General features: G+C 44.4%; 1 protein-coding gene across 1 annotated transcript in view; it reads left to right on the forward strand.

Moving 5' to 3' along the window:
• The first annotated feature begins 917 nt into the window (after positions 1–917).
• zdhhc17 (zinc finger DHHC-type palmitoyltransferase 17) overlaps positions 918–26,756 on the forward strand; it is a 29,654-nt gene continuing 3,815 nt past the window's right edge. Inside the window, exons 1-15 of the mRNA XM_061251085.1 lie at positions 918–998; positions 6,276–6,379; positions 6,894–7,016; positions 7,547–7,624; positions 8,551–8,695; positions 11,008–11,072; positions 12,613–12,775; positions 14,189–14,314; positions 15,591–15,733; positions 17,047–17,147; positions 23,260–23,384; positions 23,918–23,980; positions 24,225–24,318; positions 25,708–25,791; positions 26,225–26,382. Of these exons, the coding sequence (XP_061107069.1) occupies positions 936–998; positions 6,276–6,379; positions 6,894–7,016; positions 7,547–7,624; positions 8,551–8,695; positions 11,008–11,072; positions 12,613–12,775; positions 14,189–14,314; positions 15,591–15,733; positions 17,047–17,147; positions 23,260–23,384; positions 23,918–23,980; positions 24,225–24,318; positions 25,708–25,791; positions 26,225–26,382 (1,635 nt within the window). The 5' untranslated portion in view covers positions 918–935. The remainder of the gene's footprint in view (positions 999–6,275; positions 6,380–6,893; positions 7,017–7,546; positions 7,625–8,550; positions 8,696–11,007; positions 11,073–12,612; positions 12,776–14,188; positions 14,315–15,590; positions 15,734–17,046; positions 17,148–23,259; positions 23,385–23,917; positions 23,981–24,224; positions 24,319–25,707; positions 25,792–26,224; positions 26,383–26,756) is intronic.

Below are 26,756 nucleotides of genomic sequence, written 5' to 3' on the forward strand. Positions count from 1 at the left end.
ATGCACTGCTATACACTAGTGTAGTCTTCTATTTTTTTGTACACATCTATGCCTAAATCCTGGAGTTTTCTTGATCTGTTCTTGATCTACTACAATTGAAAGGGGGGTTTCTATCACAATTGAAAGTATTCTTCAGTCATCTACTACAGTGGTCTTCTGAGGTCTACCAGGCTATTTGCTATTGCTGAGCTCACATGATTTTGGCCCATCATTTTGGCTTTAAAATGTTTTTTGCAGTCATCATTTATGTAGTAGCCAATTTTGTCTTGCCATTGTGCCTTGCCAAATATGCCGGCTCAAATATATCCAAAAGGCAATAAGAAATTTACACTCATAAAATATGTTGAATGGTTTCTTCCAAAACACACACACACACACACACACACACACACACACACACACACACACACACACACATTCTTAGTAAGTACTTAGATATAACTTAAATACATAAGTAGACAGTGTACATTTGCTTTGAGGCATACTCTTCTTTCAAATATTGCCTATTATGAATTTATTGTTCCAGATTTTCTGAAGTAGGATAGGAGGTTTGCTGGAAAGGAAGGCGAAACCCTTTATTCGGTTATTGGATTTTAACTAACCTTTAATCAGTTCAAAAATTCAGGAGGGAATGGCTTTACAGACAAGATTACAAATTCAAATTCTTTCAAATATATGAGATGTTGATGTAAACTGTATAAATTCATAAAATGTTTAGGCTGCACTGACTAGTCCACAACGCAGCTGCAAACATGATGTAGGCTAATTGTAAAAGGGATGCGCACGTCACACACCGAATGGGTCGCTTCGAACCACGATACGCATACAATTCTGTGGTTCGAAAAATTCGAACGCGGCTCACGGTCACCTCCGGTTTTGTTTCTCTGAACGAGAATCCTTGCTTCCCACAATGCTCAGCGAGGTTTAACAGCAAGATGGCTGACGCTATGGATGAATACGAGAAAGAAGCTGGCTGTGTCCCTATTCTCCATCCAGAGGTGAGTCATTTGGTCATCGAGCAAGGTTGAAGAACTGGTGCACGTCGAGGTCGATGAGTAATAAGTTATCAATCAGGACCCTTTACGCGTTGCTTGTGTTCCTTCAGCATTCATAGTTTCGGCTGGTAGGGGGGGTACGACAAGCACCAATTATATCTGTCAGATTGTTTATTGTATGTGGGAAAATCAAACGTTATTGGAGGATGGGGACATTAATTCGACGTCAGCAAATGTAAAATTCTGCATTGACATGCAATGTGTGGGTAAACAATTTGGGGAAATAGCAGAGCATTGATTGTATCGATAAGCTAATGGAAAAACCTGGCTAGTTGAAACAATGTTCTAGGCAGCTGACGCTGCTAGCTAGCTATATTTCACAGCAATTCTGCTTTGGAAAAAAGCAAGCGACGGTGCTGTAGGAGTGTGTCAATTTATCGGGGATGCAATCGGCGTAACTGGGATGTAGCATCACTTTAATCTTGTCATCAATGCATGTCACAGAGCGTAACCGCAGCCACCCATCTGATAGCTCTTTCAACGCAATGAAACGCCTAGCTATCTTGCTGTTAGCTATCCAGGTGGCTAACAATAATAAAAACAGGCCTGTGTCCAAGCTACCCAGGGCTGTCTTGGGGGCTACTCTGCTGAAGTTTGAATTTCCGTAAGATATATCTTGAAATGCACTCATCTTTAACAGAGAAAGTCGCTTGTTTATAAATTAATATCTAGCAACTGACAGCTAAGGCATTATCACATTGCCATTTGAGTTTCACGGGCAGAGCGCTGTACAGTCAAGATTGCCAGGTTTTGGTAGGCGCTTATTTTAACAAATCAACCAGTTGGTGCATTCGAACCAGCGAAGATAACCTTGCTAGCATATGACCACCAAGGTGCTAAATGTTAGCCAGCTGTCTGTCCGGTGTTTCATACAGTAACGTTGCAGTGAGTCGCGTAAATACTCGACGGGCATGACAATAGCAAGTGACCTAACCAAGTAGCAGTTCCTTGATTTCCGACCATTTGAACTGGAGCGACTCCTTAACACCAGCAAAGACCCAGGAAACTTAAACTTAATAAGTGTCTTCCAAAAGGTTGTTTACCTCCCCGTATCATCGTCATTGCCCATATTTTGGGATATATAGTTTTTATATATTTTTTTATATATAGGGAATTGTATGTACTCCAATGTTTTCTAAATATGCGGAATAGTAATGCGTATAGACTCTGGCAGTATTTTCAGTACATTGTTTTTCTGTAGCGGAGCTTCTGAAGTCAAGAGTGCAATTTCTGTTCCCTATAAGATCTAAACCTGTAACCGACAAGTGCAATCAATTCCCTGACTAATTAATCCATACAAAGGTTAAAGCTGCCCAAATAAGGATTTAATGAGCGTCTCTGTATAGCCGTCAGAGAACAAAATTAATCAATGAATTGTATGCCGAATATATATGTGCTGCTCGCAAAGCATACATTTCCAGAATGAACTATCATAATTTGTCACCCATAAATGTTTCTTTGTGAAAACCGCAGACTCACAATGGACCTTTCTCATTAATTATTCATGACTAACAATATCTTCTTGTTGTACAGTCCGTTCGTCCACCTGGTTTGTTTTTCTTCAAAGAAGAATCCCCATTATAATATAACTGCAGTTGAATTGAACTGAATGCATTTGAGAATTTCTTCACATGACTAAAATCATGGATAATCTGATCTAGCAGCTAAACTGACAGATGAACGTCAATTTTTTTTTCTTTTGTGGATTCTGTTGTGGGCTCAGTTTCCGTTTTTAGTATTGCTGTGAAGCTTCACTCACGAGGCAGTGATGAACGAGTTTCATCATAAAATGAGAACAGCAGGCCATAATTCTGTAGCGTTTTATTAGAGACAATGGCCGTCTCCGCTTGTTCTACAAAAGTTCTGCTTGGCTTCTCATTCGATGATCACTCTTGGTCAAAAAGATTAATCGTGATTTGCAATAAATGGGGGGTGGCTGGAAGAGAGGATGTGAGATGGGGAGGGGGTACTGTCTAACAGAATCAATAACGTGTTACACAGGCTAATATCTGGCTACTTTTGTTATTGCTGTTTTAAAAATCTCAATTTAAAAGTGGTGGATACTGGCTATATTAAAAACGAGGGCAAAGGACAATGCTCGTCACATTTGTTTGTATATTCGGAGTATTGTTTTATTGTTTACGGCTACATTTAGGAATTTCGCATGTCCTGCACGTATCCGTGATCGACGTTCACACACTAAGGTTTTATTACTGCGAGTGATGCATTGTGCGTCATTATATTACATTATAGGCAGATGCTCTTATCCAGACGGACGTACAGAAAAGTGCATGTCCATAACCAACGTATGTCCGTGCTGTAAGTGCTCAGTGGGGACTGGAGACCTCCATCGCTAGCTCTTGGCTAGTTCAGGCAGCTGCAGAGTAGCTCCGTGGGTTGGCTCCCACACTCACTGAGTGTATTTATAGTTCCCACGCATTGGGACGCAAATCAAACCAAGTTAGATTATTGTGGACCTGAGAGAATCTCTCATGGTAACTGTAGATGTGGTGGGGAAGACACCATTTTCTATATTGAATTCCCTTTTTTTTAAATTCTAAAGTTTCACTTAAGATAAAGATACATACTAGCCTAAATGTTTATTGAACAGTGTAGGTTGGGGAGCCATAATGTTATGTAAGAGTCCATTAGTTGCACTATAATATGGCAAGATGCTGTTTATCTAGCAGCTGCTGATGGCAGGATTTCTTAAAATGGTGATAGAAAACTTGGCCTACATTCGACGATAGCTTGGAATATTTATATTGTGAAAATACAATGGATTTAGCTTTGCACAGCACGCCTCTTAATGTATTAATTTATTCATTCATATCTTGATGAAAGTGAAAGTATTAGGCATTTCCCTAAGCAAATAGCTGAAATAACGAGGACAATCAGGTCAGATGAGGGAGAATGTGTGTTGTAGTTTTGCTGCATGCAGTGTTTGCACATTTGTCAGCTGATGTTGTGGAAATTAGTTACTGTGTGTTCTTTTGGCTGAGAAATGATTCCGAGATGCTTACTATAAATACAGGGTCAGAGGGGGCACGTATAGGTGCAGATAGGCCCCAGAATGGTTTCTCTCAAAGTTTCAAAAAAAATAATAATAATTGTGACCCCAATGTGAACTATGTGGCAAATATTCTTCCTGCATAGGATTCTTAGCCCCACTTGTGGAAAATATCTGGAATATCAAGGCAAATTTGTGTCCAAATACACATGGAATGTCCCATGTGCAGTCCAATGTATTTCCTCTAGCCTATATGAAAAGTAATGAATTTGGATTTTCTGATGGCAATAGGCCTATGTGGAATTGCAAGGGGGAATTCCCTTAATCGATTTGAAAGAGCTGATTTTGTGGAACCGCCTCTGGAAAGATTTATATTTTATCTCTTGACAGCGAGAGCTGAGCTGTTCCTCAGCTGCCCAAAGGACCTCGTGTGACACAGAAAGTCTGCTCCACCATAGCAGGGTATGGAGGCACTGTAGCATCAGTCAGTTCTGGAGGGGTTGTATGCCGTCATGAAGAGACCGTGGCACCAGTCATTGTACTTAAGAACCTTCAAAGGTCAACCGAGATCAAAGCACCTCCGCAATCAAAGCAGAAGTGCATATTCTTTGAATATTTGAAAAAAATAATATTTTGTGAAATATTAACTTGATTAATGTCATTTGGTTATATAGGAGCTTGGCAAACAAACATAGCCTACATATGACAGCACTGCATGACCGTATTTTATAGATTAGCCATTAGTAACAAGTATACATCTTCAGGCTGGAGGATACCAAGTATATTTTGACTAAATTCTGGAACACAGCCTTATGAAACTTATGTTCGATTAGCTTCCTGAAATCCTGAAATATTGACCTTTGACTTTGGTAACCTTTTCTCAGTTGTGGGCTTTTAGTTTCAGACTATGGGACCCCACTGTATTGGATTAGATAACCAGAAACCTCAAGGAGAACGCAAAATCACACGATGCCCTGCTCTTTTGCACTTACCTTTGTGCTAGCCTGGACTTGTAATTATCTGATTGGTGATGAATGGGGAAGGCCTGTGTCCTGAGACCAGGAGGTCATTTCAGGGTCAGAAAGGGGCAGAAGAAAACGCCATGTGTTGGATTTTATCCGGCCTTTGTTTCCCTCAGTCACTTATGGACAAATCCAGAGTTGACCGTTCTTCTATTATTGAGTTGTTATTAATACCCACAAACTGGCCAAGTTTTCATATACTGTCAGGGGGTTTTGAATGCTCTGCATTTCAGGTAAGGTCAGTGTTTTAGAGTATAGCCTATGTTTTCAGGGAAGGAAGAATGCATCTAATGTGCTGCAGTGGTGTGAGATGCAAAAAAAACTTTGCTAGCGTAATGTTCTTCTACAGCTTGTATGTCTATACCTCCAGACTATTTATTCAGTTTTTAAGCTAGGCATACAAAACTTTGCTAGCTTAAACTTCCTTAATGGCTCCAAGGTAGAAACACTGGGGGGTTTCAAGATCAGGCTTGATACAGTGCTAGATATTATTTAGCTTTTAGGCAAACTGAGCAGTAGGTACACCTAGGGGTAGGAAAAGCATTGCTAGTCTGAATGGCCTGTTCTCGCGGTTATGTTATGTTATCTCTAGCTGTCGAATGAGATGTGCTTTCTGAGTTGTAGTTAAAACCTACAGGATGGTAGATCTCCAGGTACAGCGTTGGTTACCACTGATTTAAGGGGTCACACAGATTATAAGACAGATTCTATAAGGTAGTAAAGCCAAAATCATATTGGACATGAGGGCACCGACACCAAAATGAACAATGCGAAAGCGCTTCATTCATACAATCATGTGTCACTAGAGAAAGAGCATACCAACTGTAAAACTGCTGCAAACCAAAAATATTTTCCAGGCAAAATGTCAAATGCAAAAATGAGTTTCTAATTTCCTGGCAAAAACCAAAAATGTTATCCGTTCCACTGAAATGGAAAGAGAATGGCTCTTTTGGTAGCGGCTCGTCCGGGGAGAGGAACGTTAATTACCACTGACCCGGCTGCATCACAGAAGGTAATTGAATGCAAAGGCCAAACCCTGTCTGGTTTAACTTTGTGCTGCGTGTTAATATGCAGGGCACTGCCTCGCCTGCCTTCCCGTCTCCAGGGAAACCACGCTTTGATGTGTTATGGGTCCATATTTGTTATTAAATTTGTCTGTCTCCCCAACCCGGCCCCCCCTCCCCCCAGGAAATAAAGCCACAGAGCCACTATAACCATGGATACAGTGAGAACGTAGGCCGGAAAGGTCACGTGGACGATTACAGCACCTGGGACATCGTCAAAGCCACACAGTAAGTACCCGAGGTCGCCTCCTGGGATTCTGGCAGCGTTTAATTAGGTCTGATACTGTACAAAAGCTGGGAACACATTGTCTTGTAAATCTGTATGCGTGAGGCGTATTTGTACACCTAAAATTAGTACAGTAAGAATTGTTATTTTCTGTATAACTGGACATCTGTTAAATGATGGAGAAGTTGGAACAGGCAGGCTACTCCAGTTGTGTTTTTCCCCTATTCAGACTGTGGTAAAGCACAGTTACAGAGTTACAGTCGGTTTGGCTTTAGTCCGCTTTGTATGTATTTGAACTCAAGCCTTGAATGGCTTTTGTGTGTGTGTGTGTGTGTGTGTGTGTGTGTGTGTGTGTGTGTGTGAGAGAGGATTATTGTGTGTGTGTGAGAGAAGATGATTGTATGTGTGTGTGTGTATGAGAGAGGGAGAGGATTATTGTGTGTGTGTGTGTGTGTGTGTGTGTGTGTGTGATGAGCTTAATTTGCCACTGTGTGACCTGGCTGTTGTGTGTCTCAGGTATGGGATTCTGGAGCGCTGTCGAGAGCTGGTGGAGGCGGGATACGATGTCCGACAGCCAGACAAGGAGAACGTCACTCTGCTGCACTGGGCTGCCATCAACAACAGGGTGGAGCTGGTCAAGTACGTACTGTACCCTACACATATACACTCACGCGTATACACACACACACACACACACACACACATGCGCAACAGTGGAGCTGTTAAAAAGAGTACTGTACCTTACACACATGCATGCACCACGCATACACACACACACACACACGCACACGTGCAACAGTGCAGCTGTTAAAATGAGTACTGTACCCTACACACATGCATGCACTCACGCATACACACACACACACACACACACACACACACATGCGCAACAGTGGAGCTGTTAAAATGAGTACTGTACCTTACACACTTGCATGCACCACGCATACACACACACACACACACATGCAACAGGGTTGAGCTGGTCTAGTATGTACTGTACCCTACTCACTCACTTGTGCACATGTGCACACACACAGTCACACACACGCGCGCACACACACACACGCGCGCACACACACACACACACACTCACACACTCACACACACACACACACACACACATGCACACAAACGCTCAGACGGGCAATTTGACAGGCGTGTCTTCACAGGTACTACATATCGAAAGGTGGCATCGTGGACCAGCTGGGGGGCGATCTGAACTCCACGCCGCTGCACTGGGCTACGAGGTAACGCTCACGTACCGCTCACGTACCGCTCACGTACCGCTCACGTACCGCTCACGCCTGGCTTATGCAGCTAACAGCTTAACAACACTTAATATCTGCATCACCTCAATTAAAATACATAGCCTCAAAGAGCTTGGAATTATTTTGCATTGATTTTGCATAATATTTCTAGCTTTGTCTATAATTTTAGCTCTATAACTCTGGCCTGTATAATCGTAAGTGGAGCAGGCTTATGTCGTGTTCTGTAAAAATCTGACTTCAATAATCAGAAGGAAAGGGCTGAGAACACCACTGTACCGAGCACTCTCCAGTCACTCATGAAAATGTACATTATCGAGCGTCCAACCAAGCACTTTCCCTGGGTGTTTGTTTAGCTGACTGGGGCTGCATCCGAAATCAATGTACTATTTAATGTGTCAAAATAGTATTAGTAAGTCCGAAACTATAGCTGCGTAAAATAGTGTGTTAAAACTGCCCAGATGTCTCACTACATTGGGTGAAATATCATAGTGTGTGAACACTGGACTACGCTGGTACGAGCAGTGTGATCGGTGATGCCCATAGGTGATACAGCGTGATACCCGAGCAACCAGGAAGGCGGGGGTGTTCAAATCAAAGCAGCGAGGAAGTTGAACAATTCAAATGCAAGTGGGACGTAGTTAAAATCAATGGATAAATTCCCATTTTAAATCTTTGTTTTCCTTCCATCGAGTCACATCAACTAGCTCCCATCGTCAACGTGCCCTGTGCTTAAAGTCCCGGCTTTCTATGCTGACGTAGTATGTCAGAAAATCCATCGACTTTTTGCTCGTATAGTAAAGCCGTCTTACGTACGCCATGGGATAGTGTACGTATGCAGTATGCAGCGTTTGATTTCGGACGCAGTCAATGTGTGCTTCACCGTGTGCGTGCGTGTGCTGCTCCAGACAGGGCCACCTCTCCATGGTGGTGCAGCTGCTGAAGTTCGGCTCGGACCCCTCCCTCATCGACGGGGAGGGCTGCAGCTGCGTTCACCTCGCCGCCCAGTTCGGACACACCTCCATCGTGGCCTACCTCATCGCCAAGGGACAGGTAGGCTCCGTCCCCCGCTGCTCCCCCTGGTGGCCGCAGGGTTTCATTGCGTCGCTGTGGCCCGAGGCACTTTCCTTCTCTCTGCGAGGACAGGAAGGCCGTGGGTAGAACTAGTGAACAAATAGCTAGCTTGGTAACATAGCTGCAGCTAAATTTGATAAGAGTACATGAAAGAAAAACTGCCGGTGAATAAGTATGTGCTTCTGTGGTTGGCTGAGCTGAACCCATGGGCGGACCTGCTGTTTGTAGTCTTGTAAGCAGCAGCTTCCTTCCAAGGGTCATTGAGGGAAGGAAGGTAATATGGGCATCACTGGGAGGGGTTGTGGATAGGTGTTGGGGAGGGACACACCCAGTCAGTTCAGCACTCCAAGCTTAATTTTCCACAGAAAATTGTTCAGGAGATCTGTCATCAGTTGTGCCAAATGCTCAAGCCCTCTGTGTGTGCCCGTGTGTGCGTCCATAATGCGCTGTAATTCTCTGGAAAATTCCGTCCGTTTCCCTGGAAATAAAAACCCTGCCGTGTTGGGCTGCCTGGTAAACGCTCTGCCTGTCCAATGACAGTGCGTTTGGTGTTTATCGAGTTTGGTCCGGTAAATACGCTTCAGTCAGAGATCGTTCCAGTATGGGCTGCCTAATGCGGTATAATTTCGCCGGACATCGGTTTGAATGCACCCCACCCTCTCCTCCCCGAACTCACTTCCTGCCAGCTCTGCTACAGAAAGATAATGAGAGCGGTGCCAGCTGGAGGCTCTGAACAAATTAATTTGACTTTGCACATTATTTTCATTTGAATGTTGATTTGCTGGTGCTGGACGGGCACGCAGTTCAAACATCCCGGCCTCTGATCAAGATCTGGACGATCTGGACGACTGAACATACAGCACGCAAACGGACATTTGCTTCAGCATATCGGCTTAATGCCGGCACCGGCTGGCTGCTGCCATTTTAATAGCGCTGAAACCAATTGCTTGTTCATTATAAACACAGTGACTACAGAGCTGGTTTTATACAGGAGGGGACCGAGATGTGATGAACACGGAGCTGGTTTTGTACAGGGGGAGGGACAGCTGTGATGAATACAGAGCTGGTTTTGTGCAGGAGGGACAGATGTGATGAACACGGAGCTGGTTTTGTGCAGGAAGTGCAGATGTGATGAATACAGAGCTGGTTTTGTGCAGGAGGGACAGATGTGGTGAATACGGAGCTGGTTTTGTGCAGGAGGGACAGATGTGATGAACACGGAGCTGGTTTTGTACAGGGGAGGGGCGGCTGTGGTTAATATCTGCTGCGGACCCCAGCTGTGGCTCTCTGTGGAGACGGGGCTTGTGTTGGGTTGGATAATGTCCAGTGAGGTCACAGTTCGGCCCGAAATGCAAGCGCAGCAGAAACCTGCACGTGCCGGTCGATCTGTGGTCAGCATCCACACGCAGGGGCACTTACAGGAAACAGCTGTGGTCAGGGAGATGGAGACGCAGTGGAGAATATGATGCGCTGATAGTTTTCTCCAGCAGGGCTCTCTCTCTCTCTCTCTCTCTCACACACACACACACACACACACACACACAATAGTGTGGATTTGACCCATAAATAGGTTAAGTAGTTAACAGCACTCACTGGTTGGCTGTCGTATTTCGTGTGGACTTTCTTGCCAATATTATGGTTGGTTCTGTTTTATTCATCTTGTATTGCTGTACTGTGAAGGCCAGTTTATAGTATAGTGTCACTCAACTGAAACTGCAGAGCATTAGTGACAGTTCTATTGTTGTCAAACATGGACAGTGGTCGATATCCTTCGCAAAAATATATAAACGCACTTCAGCCACCCAGAGTACAAACCAAACATCGCTGTGACCAGTGACATCCAATGCACGTAGCCGGTCACAGCTATGCTTTTGTGTCTGGACTATAAGCAGTTTTCTTAGCAGTTTTCTGCCATATCGTACTGATCTAGGATCAGGTCTAGACACCAAAGGTTAACCTCCATGTTGCTGGGTCACCCGAAAATTATCTCTGGTCACGGTTCAGATGTTAATATTTTTATCTCCACCAGGGGGAGCCATACCATACAATTTCACTGTTGTTTTGGAAACCCTTAATATCTGCCTGTATGTTCAGATATTTCCTATATTAGCTGGTGTTTTATTTCTGATCAGGTGCAGATCTATATATCCCTTAGGATTTTGCCTTTATCAGTGGTTGCATTATTGTACTTTCCTATGTGTTTGATAGGACTGTATTTTGCCCTTATAACCTTGCTGACTGTGTTTCTGTCTTCACCCTACACCCCATCCCTTTCTTCTTTACCATGGCAGGATGTGGACATGATGGATCAAAACGGCATGACTCCTCTGATGTGGGCAGCCTACAGAACACACAGGTGTGTGTGTGTGTGTGTGTCTGTAACCTGCAAGTAAATTAATTTGCACCAACCTCCAATGGGAGTGGCTGGGCATCAGGATAGGGGTTAAATTTAATGATGCTCACTCACCAGATGATCTAGGGTCACGATGGAAGATGTTAAGGGTTATGTCCACCAGGGGGAGCTGTACCATACGTTGAACCACACTGGTTACATCCTCTCCAAGTGGGGCTCAATGCACCATGCACTGTGTGTGTCAGAACCCTGACTCAGTAACCAGTCACGGAGCCTTCAGCTTCAATAAGAACAGCTATCCTCCGCTCTGTTCAGTTTATCTCCTGTATGACACAAAAACCTGTTGCAGGATGTCTAGGCAGTCATGTCTCCAGTGGAGTGGAGTGACTGGGCTGTGTTGGTGGTCTTAACCCACAGGCACTGTGTAGTAGCACATTAATCACACAAGATGGTGGTTTGTTTTCCCCATGCTCTGAAGGTGCTGACCCTGGATATGTAATGATTGGAGTGAGGTTAAGGGTTTTGCTAAATCGATTCTGGACCAGGTTTTGTTGCAGAAAGTTCTGCCAGCACCCTGTGTAGCTGACCGCCTGCTCCCATCATTCACCGTCTTCTAATACTGAACTCAGAGCCAGTGTGTGTGTATGGGAACCCAGCTAACACACAATGTCCTCACGATGTTACTGAAATGTTGTGTCTTTGTTATAACATCGGTGCCACGACGTGAGAATGTTTTGTGGTCGCTGGAGTTGTGGTGGCTTCTTGTCTTCGCCACTCTGTCTTTCGCAGACGTAAATATCACATTGTTTGTCTTTTAGGAAGCCATCCAACTCAACAGGGTTTTGGATCGGCATCCCAGATCCAGGGCTATAAATGCACTGCACTCTCTCTGTTCGCCCGTGTTAAACAGCTCTGTGCTGCCAGGCGCACCCGTGTAAAGAATGAGGTGTTCCCCTGACAGACGGCGAGCTTGCACAGGAATAGCCTCATACGCGCTTAAAAATAAGCACTTCAACAGCTTTCCAAAATCCACCTTCTGTGTGAATAACTGTTTCTACCACTGGAATTCTGTCTGGATTAACATGAGCCACTTGCTGGGATTCCTCATTATGTTTGTTCCACTGATTCAAGATTCAATTGTCACTGCTTCTGTTTTGAGGTCTTGAGTGTTGTCCCTCGGTGATGATATCAGTGGCTAACTCAGGGGTGCACAACTACGGTCTTGATTTTGTTTTTTGTTCCAACTAATTGCCTTGTTTTTAATTTGCTGACGGCTCTATAAATTACCCTGGTTCAAGCCTGTACTTAAAGTACCACAGTAAAATCATCAGGATACACTTGCAGTCTGCAGCTGTAGCAGTATTATAACCTTGCTGACTATACACATGTCAGATAAGATATTACTGAGTCAATTAAGTAATTAAGGCCAGAAGTTGGCATGAAATCCTGAAACGTATCGGCCCTTGTTGTGCACCCGTGCTCTAACGGTCATTGTCCCACGGTGATGACATCGCTGTCTCACGGCTCCCCCGCCCCCCCGCAGTGTGGACCCCACCCGTCTGCTGCTGACCTTCAACGTGTCGGTGAACCTGGGGGACAAGTACCACAAGAACACGGCGCTGCACTGGGCCGTGCTGGCCGGCAACACCACCGTCATCGGCCTCCTGGTCGACGGCGGAACCAACGTCGACGCGCAGAACATCAAGGTGAGCTCCGTCACCGTGGAGACCGGGAGGACAACGGTCTCCCAGGCGAGAGTAGCTCACTGCTCTTGTGTGAGGTTCTCTATTTGTGTTCATTACTTATTTATGGTGTACCACAGGAGTGCCCAGTCATGTGCCATGGAGGGCTGAGAGTATGCAGGTTTTCATTCGGATCAGTACACCAGCTGATTTCACTAACTAGGGGACTAATTATTGAAATCAGCTGGTGTAGCGATTGGTTGGAATAAAAACCTCTGTGGCACTTGATTGGGCACCCCTGGTTTACCGCATTAAATGGACCTCAAATATGACCTTTCCTCTTCCAGAGGACCTGTCTTTATTCTGAGGTTATGGCCAGGGCAGGAAGTGGTTGAGGAAGAGCCAGTCAGAGGCCTGAGAATATGGCCAATGTTGCACGGGCATCATACAAAATAGCTTTGTATGTGGCAGCTGATTTCTTTTTCACAATTTTGCATTAAGGTTTGAATTACTCTCGTCAGTAACAACCTCCTCTGAATGCACAAATAGTACTTGTTTGTGATCAAACTTTTCTCGGGTCTTTTTGAAAGCTACATTGACTGTCCCACCGATTGTTCGATAACGAGCTGTGTTTCAAAGGCAGCCAGGCAGCTAGCCCAGATCACAGAGAGGAATGTTAAAAGAGCTCGCCCCCTCTTTCCTCCCCGCGTGGGGTGTCCTAGCGCACATCTGAGGCCTTGTCTACGACGACAGCGCTTCTTTTGTGCCGTTTCAAACGCAACAATTCCTGGAAACAGATGCGGAGCTCCACATTTCTTTGTTTCATCTATTAATACCGCACCGAGTTAACGGCGGAAGCCCGATTCACGGATGACGGTCCGTATTGCACGGCTCGTGAAACTTTAAACGTAGCCTCGGAGGAATTCGAAAGGGGAACTGACAACCGCGGAATTAGCTTACAGCAACCGCGTTCAAATCACGTCTTGACATAAACATCCTCGAGAGGCTTCAGTTTTCATAAAATAATGTTTTATTTATTGTTTGTTTATTTATTTAACGAGTGATTGGACCATTCCACTTGGCAGTTTGAAAAGCGGCGATTGCACTGGCAGTAACTGTCAGTGGAGATGACAGTTGAAGCCGCAGCACAGAAATGAATCGTGTCAGACAGATGGTACACTTTTTCCACCGTATTCACATTCGCTTATGGCAGCAAATATGAGAACCAACTGCCGTTTCCTTGAGATGTCAGCTGAGAGAGAGAGAGAGAGAAACGCGATTACAAAGCAGGTACACGATTGAAAGGGGGTTTAAAGATTCTTTACTTTGGAACCGTTATCATACGGTTTTATCCGGTAGTGGGACCATGTCGGCCGGATATTTTTACATTTGCCGGCTTTGATAGCTCCGTTTCCCTTGTCCTTGGCGGTTTCTTAGGGCGAGACGCCGCTGGATCTGGCCAAACAGAGAAAGAACGCCTGGATGATCAACCACCTGCAGGAAGCACGGCAGGCCAAGGGCTACGACAGCCCCTCCTACCTGAAGAGACTGAAGGGAGACAAGGTACAGACGGGATACACCTCCGCACAGCATTCGAAGCCGACAGTCATCATTTAACAAGTGTCGTTTTGGAGCTCAAACCACATTAAATTTGTTGCCCAATGACTTGGGGCCAGTTTCAAAGACACAGATTTTAGCCTAGTTCTTGATTAAATTCAGTCTTGCATGGCGACTCTCCATAGAAAACTCAATTTAGTCCAGGACTGAGCTTAATATGTGTCTGTGAAACTAGTTTAGTGTTTGAAAATGTTTTATTTAATGAAGGTTTTATTGAGATTGGGTACATATTTTTTGAGTATATATATTTTTTTATCTGCTTTGCAAGGTCCATTTCTAAATGCTCTTCTACCAACTTTACATTACACGTCATTACTGGCATTTAGCAGACCAGAGTGACTGAAAGTGCAAAGATTTCATTTTATCCTGACAGAGTCCTTGCCCCTTTTGAAGTGGACTTGGCATAGCGGCACTTTAAAATAATCAATATTTTTGACAGGTCGCCATTGCCATGCACTAATTTCAGGAGAGTTTTAATACAAAGGTATTTTCCCAGAAACGACCAGTCTGGCTGCCAGAATGAAGGTTTAGTTCTTTCTCTGAATGTTGTCACAAAATGGCCCCGCACTATCATTACCGTGTCTGAGGGTGCGAGTCTTTTGTCTCGAAGGAATCCCTCATTTACTGTAAAATGGCCGCTGCCAGGAAATTGCTGCCTTCTTGTTGATGTCGCAGGTGCAGACTGTCAATTTGGTTTCCCACCAAACAGCTGCGGGAAGTAACTTTTTCTCCAAGGTGGTGATTAGAGTCCGAACCTGTCTTTTGTGTGAGATCCACACAGCCGTTATCACTTCTCACTGTGAGCATGACTAGGCATACAGATTGCGGTCGTGTCGTGCAGGAAATTGGCGGTCAAATGTGGATGAGCATGTTGACTGAGGGCCTCATACCCTTGTCATGGAGTCTGCAGGGCATGCTGGGTAATATGCAAATAATCTTGTTGAAGGTCACAACTGATTGGCTATTGGACATGAACATGAAATATTGAACAAATAAAAATGTAATTTTTTTTTCGGTTTTTTTCCCTCATCTTCAGCTGACTTGAATTTGAAAGTATAAACCCCTTGTATAAGATCTTTTTGCACTGAAGGACGGATTGGAACGCTTTGAACAACGTTTTATTTAGTTTGGAAAACCTAGGTTTTAATAACCAGGCTAATGTAACAGTTCTCTCCTCTGTTTTTGCCTGTCACTGAACCCCCCCCCTCCCCTCCCCCTACAGGACTTCAGGCAGAAGATGATGTTGGGCACGCCCTTCTTGGTGGTCTGGTTGGTGGGCTTCATCGCAGACCTGGACATCGACTCCTGGCTCATCAAGGGCCTGCTGTACGGGGTGGTGTGGATCGCCCTGCAGTTCCTCTCAAAGTACGCCCTGGCTCTCTTACGCTCGCGCACAATCACGCACACTATTCTCAATGTATCACCCAGCTCTCTTACACTCTCTCTCACACACACACACACACACACACACTCTTCTTAAAGTACGCCCCCAGCGCCGGCTCTCTTACATTCTCACGCTCTCATTCTTCTCAAAGTACACCCCAGTGCTTCTCACACTTTTCCTGTCTGTTTGAATGGGAGCTGACAACTGTTCTTTTACATGTTAAATATATCAGCTGTTACCTATTCAACAGAATCCATCATGAGCTAAAGTAAAAAATACACTGGCAACACAATGAAAGAAACGGAGCAGCGTTTTCAAAGCCTGTCTTCAGCGCCGCGTTCGCTCACTAAACTAATGCAGGCTTCAGGCAGAATACATTACTGTTTAAACTCTGTACCACGCTGCATATTGAGCTTTGTAGTCCCGGCTCGCCTTTTTAATCTCCATTAATCTTCGGGCGTGATGTCACCACACTTCCATCAGCCTGCATCCTTAAATTTGACTTAAATAGACGCAGGCGTTCGAATCTCTCTTCCCACGCACGCTCCGGAAGGTTCTGCGATCACCGAAATTAGCTTGACAGCCCGCGGGAGGAGATGAAAGACACGAAACTTGCTTTTGATCGGGAGTCTGATTTTATTTCATTTTTTTTCCCCCCACGTTTCTGAGAAGGTGGCATATTCCTTTCTCAACTCGTGCTGGAGCCAAGCTTATGCTAAAATACTTTTTTAAATATTATTTTTATGTTCGTTCACATCCTTTCCAGTAGTTCAAGCGTGTAATTGATAAAGCTGTCAATAGAAGTAACCGTTTTATCAGTGAAAGCATGTACAGCTGTTTGCCAAAGAATCTTATCCCCTTAAAAAAGTCAGATTGTGCAAAGCTCCCATGATTTTCATTCAAGCTAGCTAACATTTTTGAAAGGCTAAAAGTAGAGGGTACAAAAATACGTGCTTCCTAGGTTTTTATAGCAGTCCGTAATGCCCCTTCAGTTAAAATTTGTGTAGCACGTTATCGCTTGGTTACTGTGAATCGAGGTCAGCCTTCTCTGCCACCTATGTGTGGTTTATTCAGCAGCCTTATTTTGGCACGTCAGGTCTCAGGGTGTGAACGTGTCTTAGCGGTTTTCTTGTGCTGTTGATGTGGCAGTGTTAAAGAATGTTATTTTCATGTAATGGAAAATGTAAACGACTTTCAATTCACACTATGAATTTGTTTCTCTGTGCAGTGGTGACAACTACCCCCTCTGTCTGCCTCTTTCTCTGTCTATCTTTTTCTCTGTCTGTCTTTGCAGGGCCTTTTTTGACCACTCCATGCACAGTGCCCTGCCCCTGGGCATCTACCTGGCCACCAAGTTCTGGATGTACGTCACCTGGATCTTCTGGTTCTGGACCGATATCCTTTACAGCTGTGTGCAGAGGGTCTTGTATAGGAGACATGTCACGAACGGACCCTAACTGCAGTCCGAATAGTTAACTAGGCAGAAAGTTAGCCCTCTTAAGAAAATGGTGAGTCAGGTGACATTGTATGTGATTGGCCATTAAGATCTCGACAATGATGTCCTGCACTGTAGTGAGCTGGCTGTCTTATGTGGGAGATGCGTCACTAACTGCAGACACATTTTACAGCAGTAGGTATGAGAACATGGTTACAGCCACAGAAAGCTATCCCGCTTACAGCTACAATAGGTCATTTCAGACTCGATTACACTGGAGGTGAAATTGAGCGAAAAGCAGTTTGAAGACGCGGTGCGCTTGGCAACGCGGGTCGATACGGACATGAAAGGGTCGCGCTACACAGCAGTGTTCCGCTGCAGTTTGACAGTTGACCACTAGGGGGCCAGGCCACTGATGTTGTGCCTCGGGGTGTCTCAGAACATTTTTAAGCATCTCACTGGCTTCAGAGGGTCATATTATGTTAGGGTTTGGTTCAAAGGCACTCCTTTCTCTATTGTTACTAATGAAAATGATATCACGGCTAGAAAGAAGTCATTTACATAGGTGTGCTTTTTGGGTATATTTATGTCTATAATCACAGCTTTTTAATGAAACCTTTTTTTAAAGGTTTTTTCATTAAGCAGACATTCTATTGTGATGCCCCCATGTTATGAAAAGGACGATATCTGGGTATGAATTGAGAATTTGAAAAGCAGCTGGAAGCGGCTCAAAGCTGTGAAACCCACACTTCCCGGGGCAGATGTCGTCCCGCTGAAAGCAGCTGCTCTGGTAAAGAGGCGGGCGAGCAGACCTGTATTTCAGGTCCGTCCCCACGGCCCGCGGATCCAACGCTCGAGTCGACACACCCGCCGAACCTTGGCTCTCGCGGAAACCCTCGCCGTGCTATCTGCACTGTTGCGGAATTCTCCACCTCCGCTTAAAAAGTTCTCCTCGCCTTGGAATTCCGAAGCGTTTTGTCAGCGGGATTAGTCCGTGGCGAGCGTTAGCGCTTCCTGTCGCGTAACGCCACGGAGAAGTATAAATCTCAGCGGGGGAGGCCTTGATCCCAGCCCGGCTTTGACCTGGTGACGGCAGTAATAACGTATGGACTGAGGCACGCTATTGTTGTCTGAGCCTTGTTTCTGAACCGGCTTCCAGCCGGGGGTTATGGCTGCGACAGGCCCTGGTGCTGCACTCGACTCGCTGCAGTCGTGTATGTCTTTTCAATCAGCCAGCGTCTGAAATGGGATGAACAGTGTCTTTTCAATCAGCCAGCGTCTGAAATGGGATGAACGGTGTCTTTTCAATCAGCCAGCGTCTGAAATGGGATGAACAGTGTCTTTTCAATCAGCCAGCGTCTGAAATGGGATGAACGGTGTCTTTTCAATCAGCCAGCGTCTGAAATGGGATGAACGGTGTCTTTTCAATCAGCCAGCGTCTGAAATGGGATGAACAGTGTCTTTTCAATCAGCCAGCGTCTGAAATGGGATGAACAGTGTCTTTTCAATCAGCCAGCGTCTGAAATGGGATGAACGGTGTCTTTTCAATCAGCCAGTGTCTGAAATGGGATGAACAGTGTCTTTTCAATCAGCCAGCGTCTGAAATGGGATGAACAGTGTCTTTTCAATCAGCCAGCGTCTGAAATGGGATGAACAGTGTCTTTTCAATCAGCCAGCGTCTGAAATGGGATGAACAGTGTCTTTTCAATCAGCCAGCGTCTGAAATGGGATGAACAGTGTCTTTTCAATCAGCCAGCATCTGAAATGGGATGAACAGTGTCTTTTCAATCAGCCAGCATCTGAAATGGGATGAACAGTGTCTTTTCAATCAGCCAGCATCTGAAATGGGATGAACAGTGTCTTTTCAATCAGCCAGCATCTGAAATGGGATGAACAATGTCTTTTCAATCAGCCAGCGTCTGAAATGGGATGAACAGTGTCTTTTCAATCAGCCAGCATCTGAAATGGGATGAACAATGTCTTTTCAATCAGCCAGCGTCTGAAATGGGATGAACAGTGTCTTTTCAATCAGCCAGCATCTGAAATGGGACGAACACAGTGTCTTCTAAGTCAGCCAGCGTCTGAAATGGGATGAACACAGTGTCTTCTAAGTCAGCCAGCATCTGAAATAGGTTGAACAGTGTCTTCTCAGTCAGCCAGTGTCTGAAATGGGATGAACAGTGTCTTTGCAATCAGCCAGCATCTGAAATGGGATGAACGGTGTCTTTTCAATCAGCCAGCATCTGAAATGGGATGAACGGTGTCTTTTCAATCAGCCAGCATCTGAAATGGGATGTGAACACAGTGTCTTCTAAGTCAGCCAGCATCTGAAATAGGTTGAACAGTGTCTTCTAAGTCAGCCAGCGTCTGAAATGGGATGAATAGTGTCTTTTCAATCAGCCAGCATCTGAAATGGGATGAACAGTGTCTTTTCAATCAGCCAGCATTGTCTCTAAACAAATGCAGAGAGATAGGCTTGATGTAGGCTGTTTAGTGTACTGTTGGAATCCCACTGTCTCTCAGCATGAGGGCGCAACCACCGCCATGTCAGAAATCGGGCAGAAACTTTCAGCTTCAGCAGCGAGAGATGTTCAGCCCCATACGAGCATGAATCATCTGTTTTTCCTCTCCTCTGTGTTCTTTATTTTTGAAATGAGACATTCTTTCACGGAGCGCTTTCCCCTCTAATTAGCAGTTTGTAGAAAGGCGGGTTTGGTTTTCAGCTGTGCGGTTATGACCAGTGTTGATGGGCACCGGGGTCTGTCCGTCAGTGCGTCAGTGTAGAGTAGACCTCAGCACCCACGCTGCACTATGCCTGCAAGGTACGATGGTACAAATGGCCCAGCGAGTGATAAATCACCTTTATATCCCTGTGTTTGGACAGTAAGCTTTGGTGAGCCAGGGGGGCATCTTGTGTAATGTCTTCAGTTACAGTAAATGACGAGGAAGATTAATTGTTTGGGAGAGGCAGCAGTGGGAGGGTGGGTGTCTGCCCAGCGGTCCCCTGAAAAAACCACGTATAGACTAATAACATTCTTATTTGTTTTAAGCTGACAGAGTTTTGTATTTGAAATATGTTCAAATATGTTTAAGCAGGGGCAACTTCAACCCTGAAAGCAAAGGGTATTGTCAAATGAAAGCTTTCAGACCTTCTTTTCGCCCCACACACAATCCTCAGTGGTTCTTGTCTAGCCAAAATGGAAAACTATAAAGAAAATCCACTGAATTTGTTAGCAACAATAAATAGTGTAATGGGCCAACAGTTCACAGGACTGTATAGCGTAAGTGTGGTTTATAAAGCGAGTGGCGGGGCTGTTATTCTGGATCTGCTTGTCAGAGGACCACAGTGTTGTTATGGGCTCTCCTGAGTGTGGTATTGAATGTTTAATTTATTGAACAAGATGGCCTTTTTGGCTCCGTAAATCTGACGCTGAAGAATGTGGATAAGTACTGTAGCTGCATGCAGACACTTCTTTGGGGGGTTTTTAAAGCCCAGTGCTGGCTGCTTCTCTGCCGAACGCAGATGTAAAAAAAACATCCAAGACGTAAAATGTCAAAAAGTACAAGTATATAAAACACAAAGATAAACTGCAGTCTTATACTAGACTGCACTCAAGCTTGTCTCTTAAACGTGCCCCCACTCACCCTTCTCATGCGGAGGACTGGCCCTCAGGCACACGACCAGATTCTTGTCCTTCTGTGAACTGCCTGTATCTCCGGAGTACTCATCAGTGTGAGAATTTGGCCAATTTGGATCTGATCTCATTCTCTGTATATTCAAAGAGTGAAAAAGATGACTCCTGGAACCCCGCTGCCATACTTCAGCTATCCAGGCTGCTGTGTGTGTCCTGAGTAATCTCTCAACATTGGAGGGAGAGGCTCCACATGGACATGTTTATAGCCAACACCGTATCATAATCACACAGCAAGCTTAAGGGCTTACCTATATTTTGTTCTGCTTTCTTCCCAGGGGTAAAATTACAGTTCTTTAAAAGAAATGCATGTTTTAGCAGTGTGTCAATTGTGATCACCATCTTTCTTATAACAAGGCCAAAGGTGCATGAGAACCAGGCGGGTGTAGAGAAAACGAATTAGCCTGTTCAGTAGCTGAATGTTAGTCATATTGATGTCTCACTTCCTCCAGAGATGTGTGTGTACATTACAGTTCCATGAACTGTTATCTTTTGAGAAACCCTTGATCTGAGTTTGTATTTGTTGGCGTATTTCCAATACTCTCTGGTAATCTTAATTATATGATGTGGCTTTTTACAATCTGTAAATTGCTTATTTTTCAGCCTTTAGTCCCAATGCAGAATTCCAAATGGTCCCATATTTTAAACAGTCCTGTTAAACTTACTGTAGGACGATGTTTCTTCCACTACGGGTCATGAACGGAAAAGGGCCATGGGAATGTACGTGGTGGGTCCAAGAATGAGTCTGTAGTTCACTAGGCTGTGTTAGTATGTGTATTTGATGCGTCCAGGAATGCGTCTGTAGTTCACTAGGCTATGCTAGTATGTGTATTTGATGGGTCCAGGAATGAGTCTAGTTCACTAGGCTGTGCTAGTATGTGTATTTGATGGCTCCAGGAATTAGTCTGTAGTTCACTTGGCTGTGCTACTTGATGGCTCCATGTTAGGTATAAACTAATGTTAGGCGCGAGGTTTTAAGAATCAGTGCTGTAAGTTGTTGGAAGTCCCAGCAACTGGCTCTAGGTGCTTGAGTTCAGTCTGGATGAGTCTTGATGAATTGGGGCCCCTCTGGCTTTGCGTGGAGTTCAGAGCGACGGCTGAAGTGCTTCTCTTCCCCGCCTGTCTGCAGCCACAGCCTGGGGGGGGTTTGAGGGGGTGACGTTGTCCCGCGGGGGGGCTTCTGTCGAGGGCAGGCCTCGTCATCGGCAGTGAGGTCACCCCACGGCAAGCCAGCGGCCCGGCGGTCTGGTCTCGTCACGGCGAGACACGACTGACTGAGCTGCTGACAGGTCCGCTTCTTCCTCCGAGCGTTTACATTGTGTTTCCGAGACGTTCTCCTTCCTGTTCAAACTTCAGCAGCTTCCCAGTCTATGAATGGTGTTGCAGAGTGAGAAGCAGGGATGTCTTTCACCCTTACTGTTATCCTGAAGCATCCCACGTTTATTATAATATCTATATTCTCTGGTGTTGCACGCTACAAAGTAGCTGATTTTTATACCTGGAAAAACCACGGTTATTTATGTTCGGTTTACTACCATTTAAAATCTTTGATTTATAGACCTTTTCAAACAAGTATACACGTGTTTGGAAACGGCCCAGCTGTTCCCAGGAAACTTATTTTATAGGAGTTGGAATTTAATACAACTGTGTATCTAAATTGCAATAAATGTGAAATACAATCCAAATAGGCCATGTAATTGAAGCTAATCTGTAGCTAGTGTAGCTGTTTATTGGCTAGCTACATATGTATCCCAAAATAAATGATTGGTCACAATTGGTGGAATTGGTGGAATTCAATTGGATAGATTCTTTCCTGGGACTCTTTTTGCTTTTTTTTTTTTTTAAACTTTTCATTGGTTTTCTGCTTCGTTGGTTAGTTGTCCAATAGAATGAATGGGTGATCTTTTTTTCTATATCCTAAATAAGACACATTAGCCTGCTACGTCTACCTACAGTATCTGAGCTACGATACATTGGCTTGGCACTGCATATGTTAGTGTGTAACTAATAACAAATGCTAGCTAGCTAGCCAGTTACTTTTAGGTAGCTACCCTTTATCATTGTAACATCAGCAACTGAGCTAGCATGCCAATAGCAAAAGCTGTACTGGGGAGCTGCTGTTAGCAAGCTAGTAAGCTATAAACTTGTTCTTAGGCTAACTCTTTCATCCAAAGTGACTTACAGATTTTGACTAAGCAGGTGACAATCTCCCCTGGAGCAATGTGGGGTTAAAGGCCTTGCTCCAGGGCCCAACATTTAGCTGTGCGGATCTTATCGTGGCTGCACCGGGGCTTAAACCACCAACCTTCCGGGTCCCAGTCATGTACCTTAACCACTAGCCTTGTAAACAGGCAAGGTCTGATTCCTTAACTCCTCACACATCTCCCCTTCGTCACCACTCACCTCCCCTTCCTCCTGAACAGCGTGGCGCTCTTTTACAACTTTGGAAAGTCGTGGAAATCTGACCCAGGGCTCATCAAAGCGTCTGAGGAACAGAAGAAGAAGGTAATAAACTTCTTACTTTTATAGATGGCCTGGGATGTTTATTCAGTGCCTGGGGTTTTTACTTGGTGCAGGGCAAGTTAGCAATTTCCTCTGGTCTTCATTTTAAGTTGCAAAAACCTCTAATTGCAAACCGCAATTATATCCATGTTAAAGGCTAATTAGAAAGACAGCTACTAACTTCCCAGAGAAAAGCCTGGTTTCCTTTAAGCTGTAGGTGAAGATACAAAGACCTCCCTTGTGGAAAACAGCCTTGAAAGCCTGTTTCTTCATGACCTCAGTCGAGACATGTTTACATCTGCATGAATCTTTGGCTTGTGAAAATCACATGGTCTGCATTCATACTCTCTAGAAAATAACGGGTCTGTGTGTATAAGTATTAATTACCTACTCTGTTAGTTTTGTCCGTTATTTTTCAGGTTGTATATTGTCTTTAGAATGCCTCAATAATAGTAAGTCTTACCTCAATAGGCAATTGTCCGTCTCTTTTTAGCATCTGCGTCATTTGTTTTTTTGTTTGTTTTCTTTTCTTCCAGACAATTGTTGAACTGGCAGAGACGGGAAGTTTGGACCTCAGCATATTCTGCAGTACTTGTTTGGTACAAGCCCTACCTTATTTCTTTCTTGAGAATGTTCCTCAGATGATGTTTGTGAAAAAGTGCTTTATTTTTCATATGGAATTAAGTCATCTTTCTGCCACTTTCTTCTAAGAAGCTTCTAGTAACTAGTTACTCTTTTCTTTTGTATGTTGCTTTGCTTCTTAGTGTTATTAACAGCTATGTACATTCATAGCCATTGCCTTGTGTGTTGTGTTTATACTGCACTGTTACATATATCTTACAGATACGGAAGCCTGTGAGATCCAAACATTGCGCTGTGTGCAATCGTTGCATTGCCAAGTTTGACCACCACTGCCCCTGGGTGGGCAACTGTGTAGGTACGTAACTGGAGCATCTGTTTATCACACAGCACTCATTGCATTGCAAATGCAAATGCAAATACAAATACAGTTCCCTAACCATTATACTACCCTGCCTCCACTCAAGCACAGAGACCGTATAACCATCAGAATACTCACAGGCAGCTAGCCCTCAGCTAGCTGTTATTTTGTCCCCTAAGTGACATAGGATTCCCGTCTAAGCAGAAGCACATGGCCCTGTTTAAGAACATCTCTCCTAAATTCATTAGCAGGCTGGCGGATTGAATGAGAAGTGGGATTTTGGTAAAGTTGTTAAACAGTATGAAGTTTGCGGTGCTTTTTTGCTTCACAGTGTAAAGACATTGAAGAACAAGCAGATGTCTCTTTAGCGAATGTTTGTTCATACTCCCAGAAAGAAGGATAATTGAGGAAATTGATTGCAGAGTTTCCCAACCCTGTGTTGTGGAAAACAGTCCACAAAGACTCCTTTTCATGCACCAGTTTCACACGACGCAGACTGTGATCTCCTCAGTCTTGCTGGCAGTCTTTTTTTCCCAGGGGTCCTCTGCCTTTTTAGGTAGTTGTCCATCGGGAATGCTAAAGGGAATTGGGAAAGGCGAGGCTGTCATGGAACACCACCATTACAGAGGCATCACAGGGATGGGCTTAGAAATGAGAAGGTTGGGCTTTGGTAGGTGGTAGACTTAGGTGGGGACAGCCTGTATCCTAATGGCTGACTGGGACCCGGAAGGTCTGTGGTTCAAGCCCAGATAAGATCCACACAGCTGTTGGGCCCTTGAGCAAGGCCCTTAACCCCACATTGCCCCAGGGGGATTATCCCCTGCTTAGTCGTATCAACTGTATAACTGAATTAATGCAATTTACCACACTGACAAATATATATATATTTTTTTTTTTTTTTTTGTTTGTTTGTTTTTGTTTGTTTTTTGTAATGGGCTTTTAATTTTGTGATGTTTTCGCAAGAAATCGAATTACGCTGGGTGCCATGCAGGGAATTAAAATTTTTAAAATTTTTAATGCACTATATACAATGGGAATTTGACTGGATGGCTACATTCTGTAGGCCGGTGTGAAGGTTTTGCTGTACAATATTTAGACAACTTGGTATGATTCCATGAAGGATGAACCTAAATTCGACATATGGAATGCTTTCTCCTTTTTTCCATGATGTCTTCCCGGTTCGAGAAGAGAAGAAAGATTGATATCTGACAAGCATAGAGAGAAAGTTTTATCACCAAAAGCCAGACAATGACAAACCCCTTGTGTGCACCGTAAGGGTTTGTCATTGTCTGGCTTTGGGGTGATAAACCGGTTTCTCTCTGTGGAGAGCCGGGTCAAAGGGATACGGAGAACATTCAGCCGTTTTGTTCTGTGTGTTGTCCACAGGAAGTGGGAACCACCGCTACTTCATGGGGTACCTGTTCTTCCTGCTCTGCATGATCTGCTGGATGATCTACGGCTGCATCTGCTGTAAGCGGCGACTTGTTGTGTTACTGTGCCTGCCTTCTCCACAAAATGGCGTCCTCCTCCTGCTACACAGTACATCTGAAATGGGGGGAGCATTTCAGCATAGATTTCCTTCATAAGAATAAGAAATACAGAATAGGAAATAAATAATGAAGAAAACTTTCTTTTTCACTCCATCTAAGATTCTCCATCAATGTCATGCTTGTGAAGACCTGTGACATTCTGTAATACAAAGTACCAAGAATTGCCCAAAAAAAAAAAAAAACCATACTGTGGCATTAATATTTTGGTTGACCATAGTGAGAAGAGAATTGTATTGGCATATATTATATTTAGTCAGGTTATTGTAATCACCTGAAGAATAGTGTGTGAAAACACGGCCAGTAGATGATGTACCTCCATGACATCCTCCATCTTTTCCGTATGCCTTCCCTAGACTGGAGGATCCACTGCGCCACCACGTACTCCAGGGACGGCTTCTGGACGTACGTGACGCAGATCGCCGCCTGCTCGCCCTGGATGTTCTGGATGTTCCTCAACAGCATCTTCCACTTCATGTGGGTGGCAGTGCTCATCATGTGCCAGATGTACCAGGTAGGCGATCTGATGCTGGGCTCAAGTGCTCAAACCTGGTTTTCCACTGATTTTTACAAACAAGTCGGTCTAAGTGTTGGTGTATAATCAGTGGAGATGTTCTGTTACATTTACATTTTACATTTTAGTCATTTACCAGAAAATCTTCATCCAAAGTGACTTACAAGTGTAGAATTTCCTCACATGAAAAGCATCAAATCCCTGAATGGCAAAACATGCTTTGTTGAAGCCCCTGTTCCTCAAATCATGGTCCTTGAAGGCCAAAAACTGCTGGTATTCCACCCTCCCTTTACCCGGGAGTCAGGTGTGGATAGTCTGACCAATCAGCAGCACTAATTCTTCAGTTAATGACTTATCTCTTCAGTTGCGTCTGC

The sequence above is a fragment of the Conger conger genome, chromosome 8 (assembly GCF_963514075.1).
Source record: "Conger conger chromosome 8, fConCon1.1, whole genome shotgun sequence".
Lineage (NCBI taxonomy): Eukaryota > Metazoa > Chordata > Actinopteri > Anguilliformes > Congridae > Conger > Conger conger.